This window comes from Marmota monax, unplaced genomic scaffold (assembly GCF_021218885.2).
Source record: "Marmota monax isolate L192 unplaced genomic scaffold, Marmota_monax_Labrador192_F-V1.1 WCK01_AAM20220418_F8-fsc00523, whole genome shotgun sequence".
In the NCBI taxonomy this organism is placed as follows: domain Eukaryota; kingdom Metazoa; phylum Chordata; class Mammalia; order Rodentia; family Sciuridae; genus Marmota; species Marmota monax.
This window is the reverse complement of record NW_026694161.1, coordinates 90231-108500: the sequence shown is the minus strand read 5'-3', so window position 1 is coordinate 108500 and position 18270 is coordinate 90231. Positions and strand designations below refer to the sequence as shown.

The 18270-nt window shown below is 41.3% G+C and overlaps 2 protein-coding genes across 9 annotated transcripts in view; one reads left to right on the top strand and one right to left on the bottom strand.

Moving 5' to 3' along the window:
* LOC124107623 (zinc finger protein 39) overlaps positions 1 to 7721 on the bottom strand; it is a 27894-nt gene extending 20173 nt beyond the window's left edge. Inside the window, exons 1-2 of one of the 6 annotated variants that reach the window (XM_058585974.1) lie at positions 4985 to 6720; positions 3007 to 3139 (exon numbers count right to left, since the gene is read on the bottom strand). The gene's annotated coding sequence lies outside the window, so the exon portion shown is untranslated. Of the gene's footprint in view, positions 1 to 3006; positions 4951 to 4984; positions 6721 to 7244; positions 7557 to 7583 lie in introns of those variants that run through there. The other 5 variants (XM_046465789.2, XM_046465792.1, XM_046465791.2 and 2 more) reach the window with 5 other exon arrangements.
* Positions 7688 to 18270, top strand: part of LOC124107624 (zinc finger protein 39) — a 23862-nt gene continuing 13279 nt past the window's right edge. For 2 of the 3 annotated variants that reach the window (XM_046465794.2, XM_046465793.2), the window contains exon 1: positions 7688 to 7909. In XM_046465794.2, the coding sequence (XP_046321750.1) occupies positions 7904 to 7909 (6 nt within the window). In that variant the 5' untranslated portion in view covers positions 7688 to 7903. Of the gene's footprint in view, positions 7910 to 18016; positions 18139 to 18270 lie in introns of all 3 variants that reach the window. The other variant, XM_046465795.2, reaches the window with a different exon arrangement.

Below are 18270 nucleotides of genomic sequence, written 5' to 3'. Positions count from 1 at the left end.
ACTTTCACCTATCTTCAGGGACACAGAATTCAATTTGGTCTGCAGAGAATCCTAGGGAGAGCCACACAGTAAAAAATTTCTGTGCAGAGATGGTAGACTGAACGGAGTTGCACATACACAGAAGGAACCTGGAAGAGTCCTCCTCCCTCCTGGACCTCTCCCAGAGATATCACCGTATTTCCTACAAAACTCCGAGCTCTTCCATTAGGAACAGGAAGTTTTGTTATCTTCCCAATAGAGTGTCCTGTTAGTAGGAAACCAGGTCCTAATAAACCAAGAAGGGTCAATTATTCATGTAACAGCCAGGTGGAATTATTATTCCTTATTAAATCTGGTTTAACACCCTGGGATGTTGCAATAGTAATAAGGAAATCTGGATGTTGAGACACTTAATGACATTAAAAACCAGCTTTGTTTTAGTACTCATATTAGTATCACTACCACAGAACCCATGTTTACTTTTTACAGATGCATGCCAAAACATGAAAAATGTTAGATTTGCTAACAAACAAGAAAATGGCAAATCTCTACCAAACCCACTAATTTGAGTTTTCCTTGGATTATAATACAGTTAGAAAAACTGCTCTTGTGAAAATAATGGAATAAATGGCAGGGTAATATGGCTGTGTTCCACAGTCCACCTGCATGTTTAAACTTCCAGTGTCTACATTATTTACCCTAACTATTCCTTCTGTGGCTTCTGCTACAAACTAGACAAGGACATGGGGTTTCTCAGAGTTCCACTGACAATGAAGTTTCTCCTCAAGCAGGGAAAAGCCCAGCTTGAGCAGTCGGAGGTGATGTGTGCATTGAGTGGTATTTAGTGAAAGGGGAATGAGGTTTGTGGGAGGGGTGTGAGAGGCTTGACTCTTGCATAATGTCTGTCCCTGGCTGGCTCTTTTCCTATATATGCACTGCATTGTTCACATGCTTCTGTCTCCCTTGATTAAAATGACCCCAACTCTTCCATAGATCTAGGGAACCCAGCCTGGATCCTCTCAAAGGCTTCTGTCCTCATACTTTCAAATTCTCATCTCCCTTCCTCAGAGCTGTGGATCCTGGATCTCTCTCTTAAGCATCTATGGGTATGGTACCCGGGGATCTTTTAAACAGGTAAATGGCATTTGGTGAGGGGAGTTGGCAGCACCTCTGGGATATGGGATGTTGTTCCTTTACTTAGTGGGCCTGGTTCTTCTATTGACAGAATTGGAGATGGCAATACACTTATGTGTGCAGACCTCACCCTGAGCCAGTTTGTAATAACAGAAAGGATAATAATACAACCCCTCTCATTACTCTACAAAGGAGAAGTCCTCAGAGGCAAGACATGGTGGCTCAGGGAGGATACCAGGTGCTCTCAGCACAAGCCACAGGTTCTATTATTCAAGTTCAAGTTCTCACATCTTTTAAAAAAATTATTCCTAAGTATTCTTTTTGATATCATTATAACTGGAATTATTTCCCAAACTAAGTTTTTGGGTTGTTCTTTATTTGTGTACAGAAACAACTGATATCATACATTGATTATGTGTCTTGTTACTTTGTTAAACTTGTTACCTGCACATATGTGATCCTAGTACTCTTCTTCCAGTCTATATATCTTAGAATTATTTTCCTCTTGTCCTGGCTACTACTCCAGTACAATTAAGAACAGATGTGAGAGCATGTGTTTATCTTTTGTAATCTTAGAAAACAAATATAAAGGGGGCTGGGGTTGTGGCTCAGTGGCAAAGTGCTTGCCTAGCAGGTGTGAGGCACTGAGTTTGATTCTCAGCACCACATAAAAATAAAGTTACGTCCATCTACAACTTAAAAAAAAAAACACAAAAAAAACTTGCTGGATCTTTGGTTTGAATTCTAATTAATTTCTTTTTTTTTAAAAAGAGAGAGAGAGAGAGAATTTTTAATATTTATTTTTTAATTTTCGGCAGACACAACATCTTTGTTTTTGTATGTGGTGCTGAGGATTGAACCCGGGGCGCACGCATGCCAGGAGAGCGCGCTACCGCTTGAGCCAAATCCCTAGCCCCTAATTCTAATTAATTTTAATTTAAAAAAAAATATAAAGATTTCACCATAAAGTGTAATACTGATTATGGAATTTTATGAGGTCATTTTCAGCTTGAGTAGTTACCTTTTCTTCCTACATTGTTGAATCATCATGATAGGTTTTGAATTTTGTCATCCTGTTGTCTCCCTCTACTGAGGTGATATGTTAAAAATTGTACTGATAGACTATTATATTAAATGATTTTTGGATACTAATCCATCGAATATTCCAGGGATGAACAAACTAGGTGACAGTATATATTTATCGTCATATGTTGATGGGTTCTGTTCACTTATGTTTTTTAAGTATTTTCATCTCTCTCTATATTTTTTCTCCTTTTCTTCCGATTCCCCCTCCCTTTCATTCTATGGATTGTACCTAGAGGAGCTCTACCACAGAGCTACATTCTCAGCCCTCCTTATACACACTTCTACCTCAGGTCTCTTTGGAGGAAAAACGAAACTAAGACACCAAGAGAACAAAGCAAATCACAACATCCCTTACTTTAACCAATTCCAAGATATTGGTGGGAACCTCAGCCAGACACTAGCCCCTATAAGCCAGAAAAAGGGAGGACAGGACTCTAAGGCTGACACATTCACCTGACACATGAGATGACAGAACAACCAGGCAGCAAACTGTGCAACTATCAAGAGAAGACAGGAGCTATAAAGATCACCCCATTCCCAAAACGAATTCCAAGAGTAAGTATGAAATTTCTGATAGTAATATCCTTCCCCATATGTAAACCAGAATTGTTTAACTGTAGATAATAATGCATGCCTATTAGCTTAGAAAAGATCTGTTTAGGCAACAGTTATCAGAAGTACTTTAAAACAAAGAGAATATCTCCACATGCAGCCACAAAGTATACCAGGTACCTTACATTCCAAGGTTGCTGCTAAGGAGGAAAGAATCACAGTACGTGACTTCTACAATCAGACTGAATTGGTCACCTTGTCAAGCTGTTGCTGACAGAATAGTTTTCCAGATTTGCACAGTTTTGACTGCTACCACTTGATATTGGCTACATTGGCATGATGCAAATGGTCACAGATTTAAGATGCAAGGAAGCTGGGTTTCCTTCTGCTGTTGAGAGAAACCATCACAAACACAACGGTTAAAGTAACAGAAACTTACACTCTCGTTGGGGTGGCTGATGTGCATCTGGATGAGTGATGCTGCACTAAACCAGTGTTAACACGACCGCACTCTTTCCAGAGGCTGTAGAAGAGATTGGTCTAGCTTATGGTGACCTGTGCTTGCTTTCTCTAAGTTTTGAGGGAGCCCTCAAGTGTGAAGACAGGCGAGCTTTTCCAACCCCACATATGTGGCAGAGCCTCCAGTGAACCTGTCCTCATCCAGTGCTTGCCAGAACTAGGAAAAGCAGCTCCATGCACAGGAGAATGATGGAAGGGAGGGGACCTTGGGACTGCAGAATAGAGTAGGTGGTGGAAGACCCAAAAGAGTGAGACATGGGGAGAAGACAGCCACGTACACTGCCTCTGATATCCTGCACAGGGAAAATTTAAGAGATCCCAAACCAGATGAGCTCATTGGACACAGGCAAACCCAGACAAGAGAGCAGAGGACGGAACCATGTCGGGATTGAGGGCCATACTTGTGTTTCTTACCAGACCCTGGAGCCTTACCCAGCTCCATTAAGCCCGAGATCATCCCAGTTGTTACCCCTGTTATCCTTTGCATACCCATGTTCTTCCCCATACAACCCATGTGGAACACCGTATCTACTTCAAACCCCAGGGTATATACATGTCAGTTAACTCTGTGCGTATATTATTCCCTCCTAAACCTTCTCTCAGAAACTCTGTACTGCGAGTTTTTGTGGTCATCTCTGTGAAACAAACACTTTCATCATGTCACATCAGCATGTCTCCATGCTCTCTTCCATGTGCTCTGCAAAGCTAAGGCAATTGTAAGACCTACCCAATTTGACCCAATTATTATCCATTAAAAAATAATGCCCTCTTAGTGGCTTCAGAGGACTGACTCCTCAGGTAGAGCAACTTGGGGTATATGGTGCTTCCCTGAGTGACAGAGGAACCTATGCTGGTAGTGGTGTTGATAGGGAACAGACAAACATGAGCACTGGGAACAAGAAGTTAAAGGCTTAATTCTATAAACTGGGTCCACTGCTGATGCCCACATGCTTTCTTTCCTATGAAGCAATTTACTATAGCCCTGCCTGGCTCAAGTTGAGAGTATTATTATCTTCCTCAGCAAACTACCTGTTATATGCAGGCCCCCAAATGCTGAAAATAACAAAAGTTAGCTTGAAGGGGGAGGCTTTTGTGACCTACACACAGATCAGATCCCAGAACTCAGGAAGCTAAGAATAATTGCCCTTAACCATAAAATCTGTAAGAACAGGTTCCGATTAGAACTGGTCAGCATAGGACAAAGTGACCCAGAATTGTCATGGCAGTGTGGACTTGAAACTCTGCTGTCATCTTGCTTAGTCAAAAGTCAAGAGGTAAACCTGGATGGGTAGGATTCTCTGGAAACTTCCCGGAACCCCCAATAAAACTGGAGGGAAGGAGAGGCACTCTGTCCCTTTCCTTTCTGAGAGGACCCAACTTTCTCCCTTGAGTGTGTGTCCTTTACTTTTTCCCACCCTTATTAAACTTATACCTGTTACTCTGAGTGACATGTCTGAAATCTTTCTTGACTTGACCACAAGAATCAGGTTTTGAAAGGGGGCACTTAGTGCTTCCTAAGTATTGCAGAAGGCCCCAGCCTATAACACTGAATCATGATCCAGCTTGGATACTGATACATTCCTGCTTCCCTTGGAGTGATTCATTGGACATGGCTAGTCCTCTGGTCCTGCCAAACTCTCAGGGAGCTTGGAGATGTGGAGACTGGGTGAAATGATAACATTTTCAATACTTAGCATGAACGTTGGACCCATACCGGGAAACCTCTGCATTCTCAAAGCAATCCAATAGTCCCTTCTCCCAGCCTGTAAACAGGTGATAAAATAATCCTCTGTGAAAGATAAAGCAGATGTCATTAAATTGGCAAAGAATGGTTTTAATCTGTAATATACTGTTGCACTAGGAAAAAGAGTCATGTAAATTCAACTTCAATTTGTACAGAGGTGATTTTATAAGAAAGCATAAGTGCCCCCTTCAACCTTTTAAAAGCAAGTGGAGAAACTCTAACCTCTGCTTGATCATCATTTCCTTCTTAACTGCTTAGTGCCTTCTTAATATTTGCCCCAAGGTGATCATTAACTCTACCTGAAATCACCATCCTGGGGGCCACATAATGACAAGCAGAAAAACTGAATGTGGAAGTAAAGGAGATGGGAGACAGTCTGACAACCCAAAAGTGAGAAGGAAGAACCAGAATCTGGGCTCTGAATAGACTGAAGGATTCGGATCCCAGCCTGCAATTCCTGGAGTTCCAATGCTGCATGTGAACCACACATGAGGTCAAAGCAGGGGGTAGGAAGGTTTAGGGGAAGGAAAGGAGAGGCACAGTCAGAGTTGAGGGGAAGGCGATGAAATAGGAAGTTCTGGAATAAAGAGAACAAAAAGCTCCTGCTATAGTTGGAGCCAGCACTTTTGGCTGGACATCTGAATTGGCCTTAGTTGCCTCTGTAGTTTTAGGTACCCTAGTCTCCTCTTCATTCAACCCATCTTCAACTTTTAATTCATAGTAACTCCACCCCCACCGATTCTGTCGGAATAATATGGGCAGATACACTGATGCTGAGATCTTTATTCTAGGCCTGGCGCTGTGAAGCAGTGGGCTACTGCAGCACAGGACATACAAGAAGATATCGAATATACACACACAGGCATGGGAAGAAATGAGACTCATTAAGACTGGCCCTTTCCTTCTCGTAGGCAGATGTGTGTATTGTAAACAAGGGACAACACAATGAAGGCAGTTCATAGGGAAAATGAGTTAGTAGCAATTTGAGGCTCAAGGTATTTTTGGAAGGCAGCCCATGGTAAGAAATACATTTTATATCATCCTAGTACACACCTATGCATCCTTGAAAATTTCAAAGACATTCAAACAAAATAAAGCTTATCTTTCAACGTGTGAAGTTCTCTGATGTATTATTTTGCATTGCGTTCTATTTCAATTATAAGTAATCATCAGCTCCCCAGAGTCAACTCTACCTGCAATTTTAGAAAATGCTGAGTTAGGGCTGGGGTTGTGGCTCAGCGGTAGAGCGCTCGCCTCGCACATGCGAGACCCTGGGTTCGATCCTCAGCACCACATAAAAATAAATAAGTGAAATAAAGGTGTTTAAAAAAAATGCTGAGTTAGAACAATGCATCCAATGGTCAGGTACTGCCTGTTCCACCTTCCCCTGCCTCAGTTCCAGATGGTGAACTCACTAAGCCAGCCCATCTTCTTCTATGTGTTGGGATGGGCAATGTTACATTTTCCTCTAAGACTTTCCGACTTTGGTACCACATACTTTGATTTTCAAACAGATCCCCTTTATCCAGTGGCAGAGTTTAATCTTTCGGGCCTAAGAGTCACTCTCCTACTTTACAACATATCTGCACTTAATCCATATGAGAATTTTATCCGGAAGCCAATTTTATTTCAGAGGTCCTGGAAGGGTAGCTCTCTGTTATACCTCAATATTTCTCAGCACTGCCAATCAAAATAATAATAATAATAATAATAATAATAATAATAATAATAATAATAATAATAACAATTGGTTCCTATATCATAACACAAAAATTCCACAGATTTAAAAGCAAAATGTAGCCTGGTGGTGTACCCTGTAATTCCAGCAACTAGAGGAAGCTGAGCCAGGAGGATCATTAAGTTCCAGGCCTGCATCAGTAACACAGCAAGGCTCACAAGCAACTTGGCCAGATTCAAAAACAAAAACACGGGCATGTTTTAAAATTAAAAAAAAAAAAAAAGAAATTAAAAAAGCAAAAGCACAGGCAAATTTTACAAAACGAGAGTAAAGGAAACCCAAATTCATTAAACAAAAATTTAAAGATATTGAACATATCAGAGGTAGTATCTTCAAGTTCTGTAGAAAAGCAAGATCTCTCAGGGGTAAAGAAGGGAACCCTAAGGACCAGAGGTCCTCTAACACAGGAACCCCACACACAAAGTGAAGATTCTCCCTCATCCTGTCCTCCCCACAGTGTATAGAGGGAGACACACGGGGCTGCAGGCTCACATCCGCCTGGGAGGGCTCCAGCAGGGCTGAAGTCTCCACGCAGAGACCGGACCAGAGACCACGGTTCAAGCTGCTGCCCAGCTCACCCCACAGCCTGAGAGGACAACTCCCAACTGCACAGTGGGCTCCAGTGGGGCCGAAGTCGCCACGCAGAGAGGGACCGGAGCCCTGGGTTGCGGCTGCCGCCCAGCCCACCCACGGCCGCGGGTAATGCCCGGGTCGCCCCAGAGGACTCGGCCTGCAGGAGGCTGGGCTCTCCGCCCGGAGGCGGGTCCCGCCACAGCCAGCGCGCGGTTCCCGAATGGCGCCGCCGGTCTCAGAACTCCGCCGCACACTCACCATATCCGGCTTCCGGGGAGGCTCGCGCACTCGGGATAGATGACAGTGCGACTGGGGCCGGGCAGAGCCTCCGAGGCCTCCCTGGCGGAAGAACGGGTTCCAATATGGCGGAATCCCGGAACCAAGATCCGCGAGGTTAGGAAATCCTGTCTTCTCCTTTCTAGAAATGTGCTTGATTGGACAGTCCTCATGCACGTGTCCCTGATTGGATAGAGCTTGAGACCCCGCCTTCTTATACCCTGAGTGAGAGGGAATGGGTAACCTTCAGCTGAATGAGGCCAAAATAACGTTCTTTGCTGGATCTTTCCATTCCCCCTACTATGCAGGTACATTTGCATTTTTAACCTTGTATGTAAGATCATCTCCATTTATCAATTGTATGTGCATGCATATGTTATTCACAAATGGACAGAGTACAATGAAAATAATTTTTAAATTTCCTGTAACTTTGGTGTCTATTCTTGTGAGGAGGAACTTGAAGGAAACAGTCACTTAAGGAAACTATGTGCAATACAAATAATTTAAAATTTTCTTGGATTTTTGTATTAAAAATTAAGAGGATTGCCGGACGTGGTGGCGCATGCCTGTAATCCCAGCTGCCCCGGAGGCTGAGGCAGGAGGATTTCGAGTTCAAAGCCAGCCTCAGCAATGGTGAGGCACTAAGCAACTCAGTGAGAACTTGACTCTAAATCAAATACAAAATAGGGTAGAGGATGTGGCTCAGTGGTTGAGTGCAGCTGAGTTCAATCCCTAGTATCAAAAAAGGATGAAATTGTCATATTTTAATCCAAAATATTATCATTGTTATTAACATAAAATTATTGTGACATCTATATACTAAGTCTTGCTACTAAGTCTTCAAATCTCACATTGTTGTAAGGCTCCAGCACTGTCCAGCCGAGCAGCTACATTCCAACTTTTTGAGCTATAACTCCCTGACCTCAGGGAGGTGAAGGGCTTGACCTCCATTTCATACCACAGGTGAGGGAACAGAAAATCTATAAGACACCCACTGTTTGCCAGACAACTTGTAATCAACATGTCACTGAATATTAGCATCCTGCCTATCACTGGCTATTAGTTTATCTATCACTAGATGATAGGTCATCCAAAAATATATTAGCTTATAACCAGTGGTCAGCAATTTATACTGAGCTCAACTGGGCTCCTCCTCCTGTATGTGGTTAGCTGATGGCTGGCTAGATGGCTCAGCTTCAGAGTGTGATCTGGCTGTCATCTGGGTTACCTATTCTCCCCTTGATATCTCATCCTCCAGTAGGCCAATGTGGGATCGTTCTCATGGATTGCAGGGTTCTAAAAGAAAAAGATAAAGCATTCGAGACATTTTGAGCCCTGGTACCATACTGATACACTTTTGTCATCACAGCTTTGTATGAGTTGTAGCAAATACGGCCATCCCAGAAATAAGGTTTGGTAAACAGACTCTGTCTCTTGATGGAAGCAGCAGTAAAAGCACATTGCCAAGGTCATTTCCTGTTTCCATAATTTAAAGTTCAATCTTTTGGTAGATACTGTTGAGTTACACAGACATACATGTAGAACTGCATGCATGTGATTTGGCTTAAGCTTATACAGTACCCCATGCTACAGGAGAAACACACATTGGTAGCCTGACAATTAAGTCCAAGGCTGAACTGCAAAATAAGTTTGCTTTAATCTGTTTAAACTCTGGAGGTCAAGGCTTTGGGAAGATCTAAAGACATGAGATTCCCTCCTCTTCCCTTGTTTGCTCTCCCATCTCTGCAAGAGGGATGGGCCTTGGCCCAGCAGAAAATGGGTAGAATGATATACCTTTGGAGGCTTCCTGGTGGAGTTCCCTGCCATCTGTCAGGGCATTGTCTCTCCCTGTTCTTGACCCTGAGAAGAAATATTGGTAGGTAAAAGTGTTTCATCACCTGTGGCATGAAATGGAGCTTCAAGTCCTGCACTTCCCTGAGTTCAGGGGAGGAGTCAGCTTTCAAAGCTGGAATGTGACTGCTCTGATCTGACATGTGCAGGAGGCTTAAAATAGAGTGAGCTTTGAAGATTTATAGCAAAAGTATATTTACTTCACAATAATTACATATTGATACTATAATGATAATATTTTGGATGTATTGTTATTACAATCAACTTTATCTTTTCTTTTAGTATTTTAATGTGAATACTAGTGCCTCCCATTTTATTTGTGTTGGATATTGCTGCCTTAGGGTATTGCTTCCGAGTTCAAAGTTCATGCTACTGCCTCACAAGACCAAAGATCAGAAAAGCTATGGGAACTTTAAAAATAATATTCACTACATTCTTTCCATTTGTGAATAATATGTACATTTACATAATTAATAAGTTGATATGACCTTGTTGGGCCCATAAGTTGGAAAGCAGCCTATGTTAGGAACTCATACTCTGAGTGCTGAACCCAGATATTGCAGTTGGCACACAACCCATGCTCAGCCTTATCACCATGGTAACCTGGCTTCCCTTGTGTGCTCAGCTGTTTCTTTCCTGCTGTTTTTCTGCCATTGACCTTTTAGTCCATGGGTCGCCACTCCTAAGCATGTTGCTAGCTCATTGGGTTATGTGACCCTCAGATGAGTCTGCCCAGTAACAGGATATACATACCTTATATATGATCAGAGAGATGATAAATTATTGTATAATGGTATATTAAGAATTGTAATGCAAAATAAATAAATAAATATCATTAAAAAAAACCTTGCCTATGCAGTAATAAAGTAGATTGAGTTCTTTTTTTTTTTTTTTTTGAATCAAATGGGGTATAATTTCTCATTTTTCTGAGTGTACAGGTTGTAGAATCACATTGGTCATACAGTCACGTATATACACACAGCAATACTAGTGTCTATTTTATTCTGCTGACTTTCCTATCCCCCCTTCCCCTCCCCTCTCCTCCCATCACTTCTGTCTACCCAATCTAATGTGACACACTTCTTTTTTTCCCCCTCACATCATCATACATGTATTCTGTACAACGATGAGGGTTTCCTTCCATTTTCCATGTAATTCCCCTTCTCCTTCCCTTTCCCTCCCACCTCTCTTCCCTATTTAGTGGTAATCTTCTTCTCATGTTCTTCCTCCCTATCCCATTTTGAGTCCCCCCCCCCTTATATCAGAGAAGACATTCAGCATTTGTTTTTTAGGGATTGGCTAACTTCACTTAGCATAATCTGCTCTAATGCCATCCATTTCCCTGCAGATGCCATGGTCTTGTTATTTTTTAGTGCTGAGTAATATTCCATTGTGTATAAATGCCACATTTTTTAATCCATTAATCCACTGAAGGACATCTAGGTTGGCTCCACAGTTTAACTATTGTGAATTGTGCTGCTGTAAACATTGATATGGCTGTGTCCCTGTAGTATGTTATTTTTAGGTCCTTTGGGTATAGTCTGAGAAAAGGAATAGCTGGGTCAAATGGTGGTTCCATTCCCAGTTTTCCAAGAAATCTCCATACTGCTTTCCATATTGGCTGCACTAATTTGCAGTCCCACCAGCAGTGTATGAGTGTACCTTTTTCCCCACATCCTTGCCAACACTTGTTGTTTGTCTTCAAAATGGCTGCCATTCTTACTGGGGTGAGATGGTATCTTAGAGTAGTTTTGATTTGCATTTCTCTGATTGCTAGAGATGATGAGCATTTTTTCATATATTTGTTGATTGATTGTATGTCCTTTTCTGAGAAGTGTCTGTTCAGGTCCTTGGCCCATTTATTGATTGGATTATTTATTTTTTTGGTGCTTATCTTGTTGAGCTCTTTATATACCCTAGATGTGTGAGGGGTAAAAATATGTTCCCAGGATGTAGGCTCTCTATTCATCTCACAGATTATTTCTTTTGCTGAGAAGAAACTTTTTAGTTTGAATCCATCCCATTTGTTGATTCTTGGTTTTAATTCTTGTGCTATAGGAGTCTTATTAAGGAAGTTGGGGCCTAAATCCACATGATGAAGATTAGGGTCTACTTTTTCTTCTATTAGATGCAGAGTCTCTGGTCTAATTCCTAGGTCCTTGATCTATTTTGAGTTAACTTTTGTGCATGGTGAGAGAAAGGGATTCAATTTCATTTTGTTGCATATGGATTTCCAGTTTTTTGTTGAAGATGCTATCCTTTCTCCAGAGCATGCTTTTGGCACCTTTATCTAATATAAGATAGTTTTAATTTTGTGGATTAGTCTCTGTGTCCTCTATTCTATACCATTGGTCTACCAACCTGTTTTGGTGCCAGTAACATGCTGTTTTTGTTACTATTGCTTTGCAGTATAGTTTAAGGTCTGATATAGCGATACCACCTGTTTCACTCTTCCTGCTTAGAATTGCTTTAGCTATTCTGGGTCTCTTATTCTTCCAGATGAATTTCATGATTGCTTTTTCTATTTCTATGAGGAATGCCATTGGGATTTTGATCAGAATTGCTTTGAATCTGTATAGTGCTTTTGGTAGTATGGTCATTTTAATAATATTAACTCTGCCTATCCATGAGCAAAGTAGATCTTTCCATCTTCTAAGGACTTCTTCTATTTCTCTCTTTAGGGTTCTGTAGTTTTCATTGTATAGATCTTTTACCTCTTTTGTTAAGTTGATTCCCAAATATTTTATTTTATTTTATTTTTTTGAGCATATTGTGAATGGGGTAGTTTTCCTCAGTTTCTTTTCAGAGGATTTGTCACTGATATACAGAAATGCCTTTGATTTATGGGTGTTGATTTTATATCCTGCCACTTTGCCGAATTCATTTACTAGTTCTAGAAGTTTCCTGGTGGAGTCTTTTGGGTCTTCTAAGTAAATCATATCATCAGCAAATAGTGCTAATTTAAGTTCTTCTTTTCCTAAAGTTATTCCTTTAATTTCTTTCATCTGTCTAATTGCTCTGGCCAGTGTCTCAAGAACTATGTTGAATAGAAGTGGTGAGAGAGGGCATCCCTGTCTTGTTACAGATTTTAGAGGGAATGCCTTCAGTTCTTCTCCATTTAGAATGATGTTGGCCTGAGGCTTAGCGTACATAGCCTTTACAATGTTGAGGTAAGTTCTTGTTATCTCTAGTTTTTCTAGTGTTTTGAACATAAAGGGGTACTGTATTTTGTCAAATGCTTTTTCTGTGTCTATCAAGATGATCATATGGTTCTTACCTTTAAGTCTATTGATGTGATGAATTACATTTATTGATTTCCGTATGTTGAACCATCCTTGCATCCCTGGGATGAATCCCACTTGATCATGGTGCATGATCTTTTTGATATGTTTTTGTATTAGACTTGCCAGAATTTTATTGAGGATTTTTGCATCTATGTTCATTAGAGATATTTGTCTGAAGTTTTCTTTCTTTGAGGTGTCTTTGTCTGGTTTTGGAATCAGGGTGATATTGGCCTCGTAGAATGAATTTGGAAGTATTCCCTCTTTTTCTATTTCCTGAAATAGATTGTAGAGTATTGGTATTAGTTCTTCTTTAAAGGTCTTGTAAAACTCAGCTGTATATCATTTTGGGCTTTTCTTGGTTGGTAATATTTTGATGGCTTCATCTATTTCCTCACTTGATATTGGTCTGTTTATGTTGTATATATCTTCCTGACTCAGTCTGGGCAGATCATATGTCTTAATGAATTTATTGATGCCTTCACTATCTTCTATTTTATTAGAGTATAACATTTCAAAATAATTTCTAATTATCTTATATATTTCTGTAGTGCCTGTTGTGATATTGCCTTTTTCGTCCAGTATGCTAGTAATTTGGGTTCTCTCTCTTTTTCTCTACATTAGCATGGCTAAGGGTCTGTCAATCTTATTTATTTTTTCAAAGAACCAACTTTTAGTTTTGTCAATTTTTTCAGTTGTTTCTTTTGTTTCGATTTCATTGATTTCAGCTCTGATTTTAATTATTTCTTGCCTTCAATCTATGATTATTTTGTGAGGTATATAGGGACAGAATTTTATTTTTCTTCATTTATATCCATTTGATTTAGCAACATTGGTTGAAAGTTTGATAACAATGTGAAAAAGCAAAAAACTAAAAATTTAATAGAACATACATACATCATCTACTATATCAGAAGATGTATCATACACCTCTTTCTATCTTCACAACATCATGTAGTATAAGTCCTTATTTTTAACTGAGAAATGAAGAAAATGATATTCCAAGAGCTGAGCATGCTGCTCAGAAATAACATCTACTAATCAAAAGAGCCACAAATGCAGTGGAGGAAACTGAGCCAGACATTTCCCTGGGGATTAGGACTGAATCATCAGAGTCACCTTTTACTGAGCAAATACTCTATAAGACCTGAGGTAGAAGTGTGTGTAAGGAGGGTATTTTTGAAAGTAATCTCAAAGAGGAGGTGCAAGGAAGTAGGAAAAGTGAGACAGGAAGGGAGGAAAAGGCAGTGAAAGGTGTGCTGCTGAGTTGGGGACCACTGTGAGAAATCTGGGTTCTGAATAGTCCCTGAGGGTCCAGGTTGCAGGCATCTCAGTGATCCCCTGAGCCATGGGAAGCTGACACCTCTGCCTCTCATGTGGCAGTTGCCATCAGCCACATTGCCTTCCCTGTGAATGAGCCAAGTGAGTTCTCTTGGACTTGGGAAATACTTGGGGCAGAAGAATCGAGAGTCAAGGCTTAAATTAATTGGGGCTGTGTCCCTGTGTATGGGGTCTGTCCTCCAAATCAGCAGCTGGGCTGAGGGGCAGAGCCGGGGCCATCAGAGGACCTGTGCTCTTTAAAAGTGGCATTCAAACCCCACTGCAAGTTTCGCTTTCCTCTTAACTCCTCAAGGCTGGCAGCACTCTCTCAAGTAGAGCAGCAGCTGGAATGGTTAGTAGAAGAATCACGGTCCTGTTGCTGTAGCTGGTGCTGAGGCTGTACCCGATGTGACTTCTTCCTACAGATCTTCAGTTTTAAGTTGGCACAACTGAACACTCGCACTTAGGGCTACGTGGCACACAGGGAAGGGACACTTGTAGGAGAAAGCACACATCTGCATGTGCTGCAGCACACCTTTTAGCATTTTCTACTAACCATATGGTATATCAACTAGCAGTTGCAGAATTTTATGATATTTAACAGTTTTGTGAATTATTTTCAGACAGTTTCAGCATTTCCCTGTGAACATGAGAATGACAATTGGAGAATTTAAAGCAAAGCAAAAAACTTAAGTTTTAGCCACCCAGATCATCACAGCATGTGCAAAGCCCACTAAGCTCACAGGTAGTAACAGAACTATTCAGAGGTTACCATCACTTGGTTCAGTTTAACTTTGTTTACGAGTTGATGCATCACTGCCTAGTGTCCATTACAAACATAGTTCCCAGGTCAGTCAGCTTGTGCAATTCTAGGACTTCCAGCATGCCCTGTGAAGAGCTCTGTGGATCTACCCCCAACCCCCAGCAAAATGACAGGAAATTGCTAAACAGAGCAACAGCAGCAACAGCCAGTCATGTGCATTCATTGGGAATGGTTCCAGGATGTATGAAGATGTAAAAGGCAGTGTAACGCTCAGTTTCTTCTTTTTACTCTTAACTGAGCTAGAAAGCAATAGTATGAAATTACAAATAAAACATACTCTTCTTCCTATACCATATGGAAATGTAACATATTTGCTAATTAGAATACAAAGAAGTTGGGTGGCAGTGAAGCTGTAATGGGTTAATGTGACTCCAGGTGATAAATCAGGAAAAAAAAGAAAGAAAAAAATTCAAATTAAGAGAACAATGGATAATAAATAAGGTTAAGATGACAAAATTCATAAATACCTTTTACCTCTCAGCTTTTTCAAAAGGCAAAACACCAGGGAAAAATAGAAGACTCAGGTAAATTCAGATATTACACAGGAGATGTTACTATCTCCCTTAGAAAAACAAGATTATATTTAGAGAAAAGTAATATGAACAGTGTGATTATGTCATTGTATTAGGTAATTCACATGAAATGGGCCAGTATCTGGAAACACAGACTAGACACAAGATAGAAAATAATGTGAAGAGACCTATCACAAGTACAGAGGGTTTCATCAGCAATAATTATCGGCTGCACACCAAGAAGTCTCATGTCCCTGTTATAGTACATTGGAGGATGCTACCAAACACTGGGAGATGTAATATTAGTTCTTCCCCAGTGCTCTAAAACATGAATAGTAGATGCAGTTCTCATCTCATTTTGAGTCAATAGTGAAGTGATACCAAAATTGTACAAAATTATTCACAAAAAATAACAAGGGACTGGGGCTGTGGCTCAGTGGTAGAGTGCTCACTTAGCACGTGCGAGGCCCTGGGTTCGATTCTCAGCACCACATAAAAATAAATAAATAAAATAAAGGTTAAAAAATAATAACAAAACTACTTATTCTGGGCTGGGGATGTAACTTAGTGGTATAGTGGTTTTGCCTATAGTCTATGAGTTTATGTGTTTCATCCCCAGCATGCAAACAAACCAAAAAAAAAGCCATAAAAATTCTTTTTTAAACAAAAATATTTTTTTTTTTTAATTGTAGTTCACTTGGCTTTGTTGTTTCTGGGCCTTTGGTGAGTCAGTGTCATGGTGGGAGTACATGCTTGAGCTGAGCTGCTCACCTCAGGGTGACTGGGAAGCAGAGAGAAAGCACAGAGACAGAAGATACTCTTCATGGTTATACCCTCAGTGACCTGCCTCCCCAACTACCCCACCTGTTAAGGTTTTACTACTTTCCAGCAGCCCATGTGTCATTGCTAGAAACACCGAGGTGCCACAAGAATTCAGGCATGTAGATGGGCATGGCAGACTCTACTCCTGCCAGAAGGGTGTGCCACCAAACCTGGTGGGCAAGTGCTGGGCGGGCAGTCCGCCTGCTTTTATCCCTGACACAGTGTCTGAAAGGCCAAGGTTCGTCGTCGGAGATTAAAATGCACACACACAGATAGCAGTGACAAAGATGAAGTACTTTACTGCAAGCTGGTTCTAGCTTATATAGAAAGTGAGAGTCAGTTATCTTAAACCAGGAAGCTCCCGGGGCCAATCATAGTAAAGGTCAGATCATCACCTATGGTGCACGCACGTCCACCCTGCATAAGATTCATGGGGGGCACGAGCTGTCCATGATCACGGAAGACGGGAGGACCAACTAGAAAATTTTCAAAACAACTTGTTATCCGCCCACTGGCAACTTGCCTGCCGCCATGTTGCATTAGGGGCTCTTTATCTAAAAGGCCCAGGGAGTTCTAGCCGCCCACTGGCAATTTGCCCACCGCCATGTTTGAAAGGTCCGGGGAGTTCTCAGGGAGACTCCCAACAGTGTCCCCCCTTGCCCTGATAGGAGGAGGTCTGGGTTATACTCTATCAGTTGGCTAATTTTAAAATTGGGGTGGGCAAAGGGAAGGGCTAAAGTTAAAATGGGTACAATTGGATCTTACCAATTAAGGCTTGTACTATGTTCTGAAAGTGGACCACCAAACTTTCTGTTTCTCACATTATGAATCTATGTATGGATTAATCCTTTGATGAGGCAGAACCCTCACGATCCTATCACCTCCCAAAGACCTCACCTCTGAATGCTGCTGAACTAGGGACAAAGCCCTCAACATATGAATTTTGGGGGGACATTTCACATCAAGCCATAGCTTAGCATGTATCACTTCCATTTATACACCATTGGCCAACCAAGGCAAATGGAAGATTATAAATGATCTTTGAGTTTCACTGTGAGGGGATCTGTAATCCTTTGTCATAGAAAACCACCACAGTTAATACTATGTAAGAATCGTGCCCCACCCCCACCAGCCCCCCTCTATGTGGGAATCTTATTCTAAACCCAAATATGATTGTATTTGGAGATTGTGAGAAACACACTCACCTGTCCAAACCCAAAGAATGGATTGAGAGACAAAGGTGTGGAGAAAGCAAGACTTTAATGATGATCTTGCAGGATCTGGTGTCTGAGGGAGCAGGCACACCCAGAGCAGTTGCAATAAGCATTTTATCCCTTAGTACACAAGCCCCTCCTTGCCCCTGCACCCCAACTGTGGGGTATGCCATCACCTAGGTTTTACTGTCTCCTATTGAGTTTTTTAAAGAAATGCGTCTTTAATTGTCCCCCACCTCCCTTTGTTCTCTTGTAGCTGGAAAGCCTTCTTAAGGTGAGTGCATCTTGCAGTTTACCTCTCTGTTGTTTCAGCAGGCCCTTTCCCCTCACCTCCTATCTGTAAAGGGACTGTGAATTGTCCACACTCTAGTGTTACCTGCTTGTAACTTTCCATTCTGTTCTCTCCTGCTGCTTTTCTTACCTCCCGAATTTATATTCAAGGCTAAATACTGTATTTTGAAAATGGACCAACAGACTTTCCATTTCTCATGGAGATGTCATTTGGGAGATAGTTATGGTAAAATGAAGTCCTCAAAGTGGGTTATAGGATTGATGGTGTTGAAAGGAGATGGAATTCTCTCTCTTCTTCCAGGAAAGGATATGTGTAAGCCAGGAGGAGACCACACCAGGAACTGAATCAGCTGGCTGCTGGACCTGGGTTCCCAGCCTGTAGAACTGCCAGAACCAAGTTCCACTGGAGCAGCTCAGTCTGTGGTATTTGTCTTGGAGTCCCAGCCGCTGATGCAGGAAGGGACACAAAGATTGCTTATCATACATTATCTGTGTTTGCCTGCTTACTTTCTCATAGCAACTTTGAATCAACTTGTTTGCATCTACAAGTGTGTA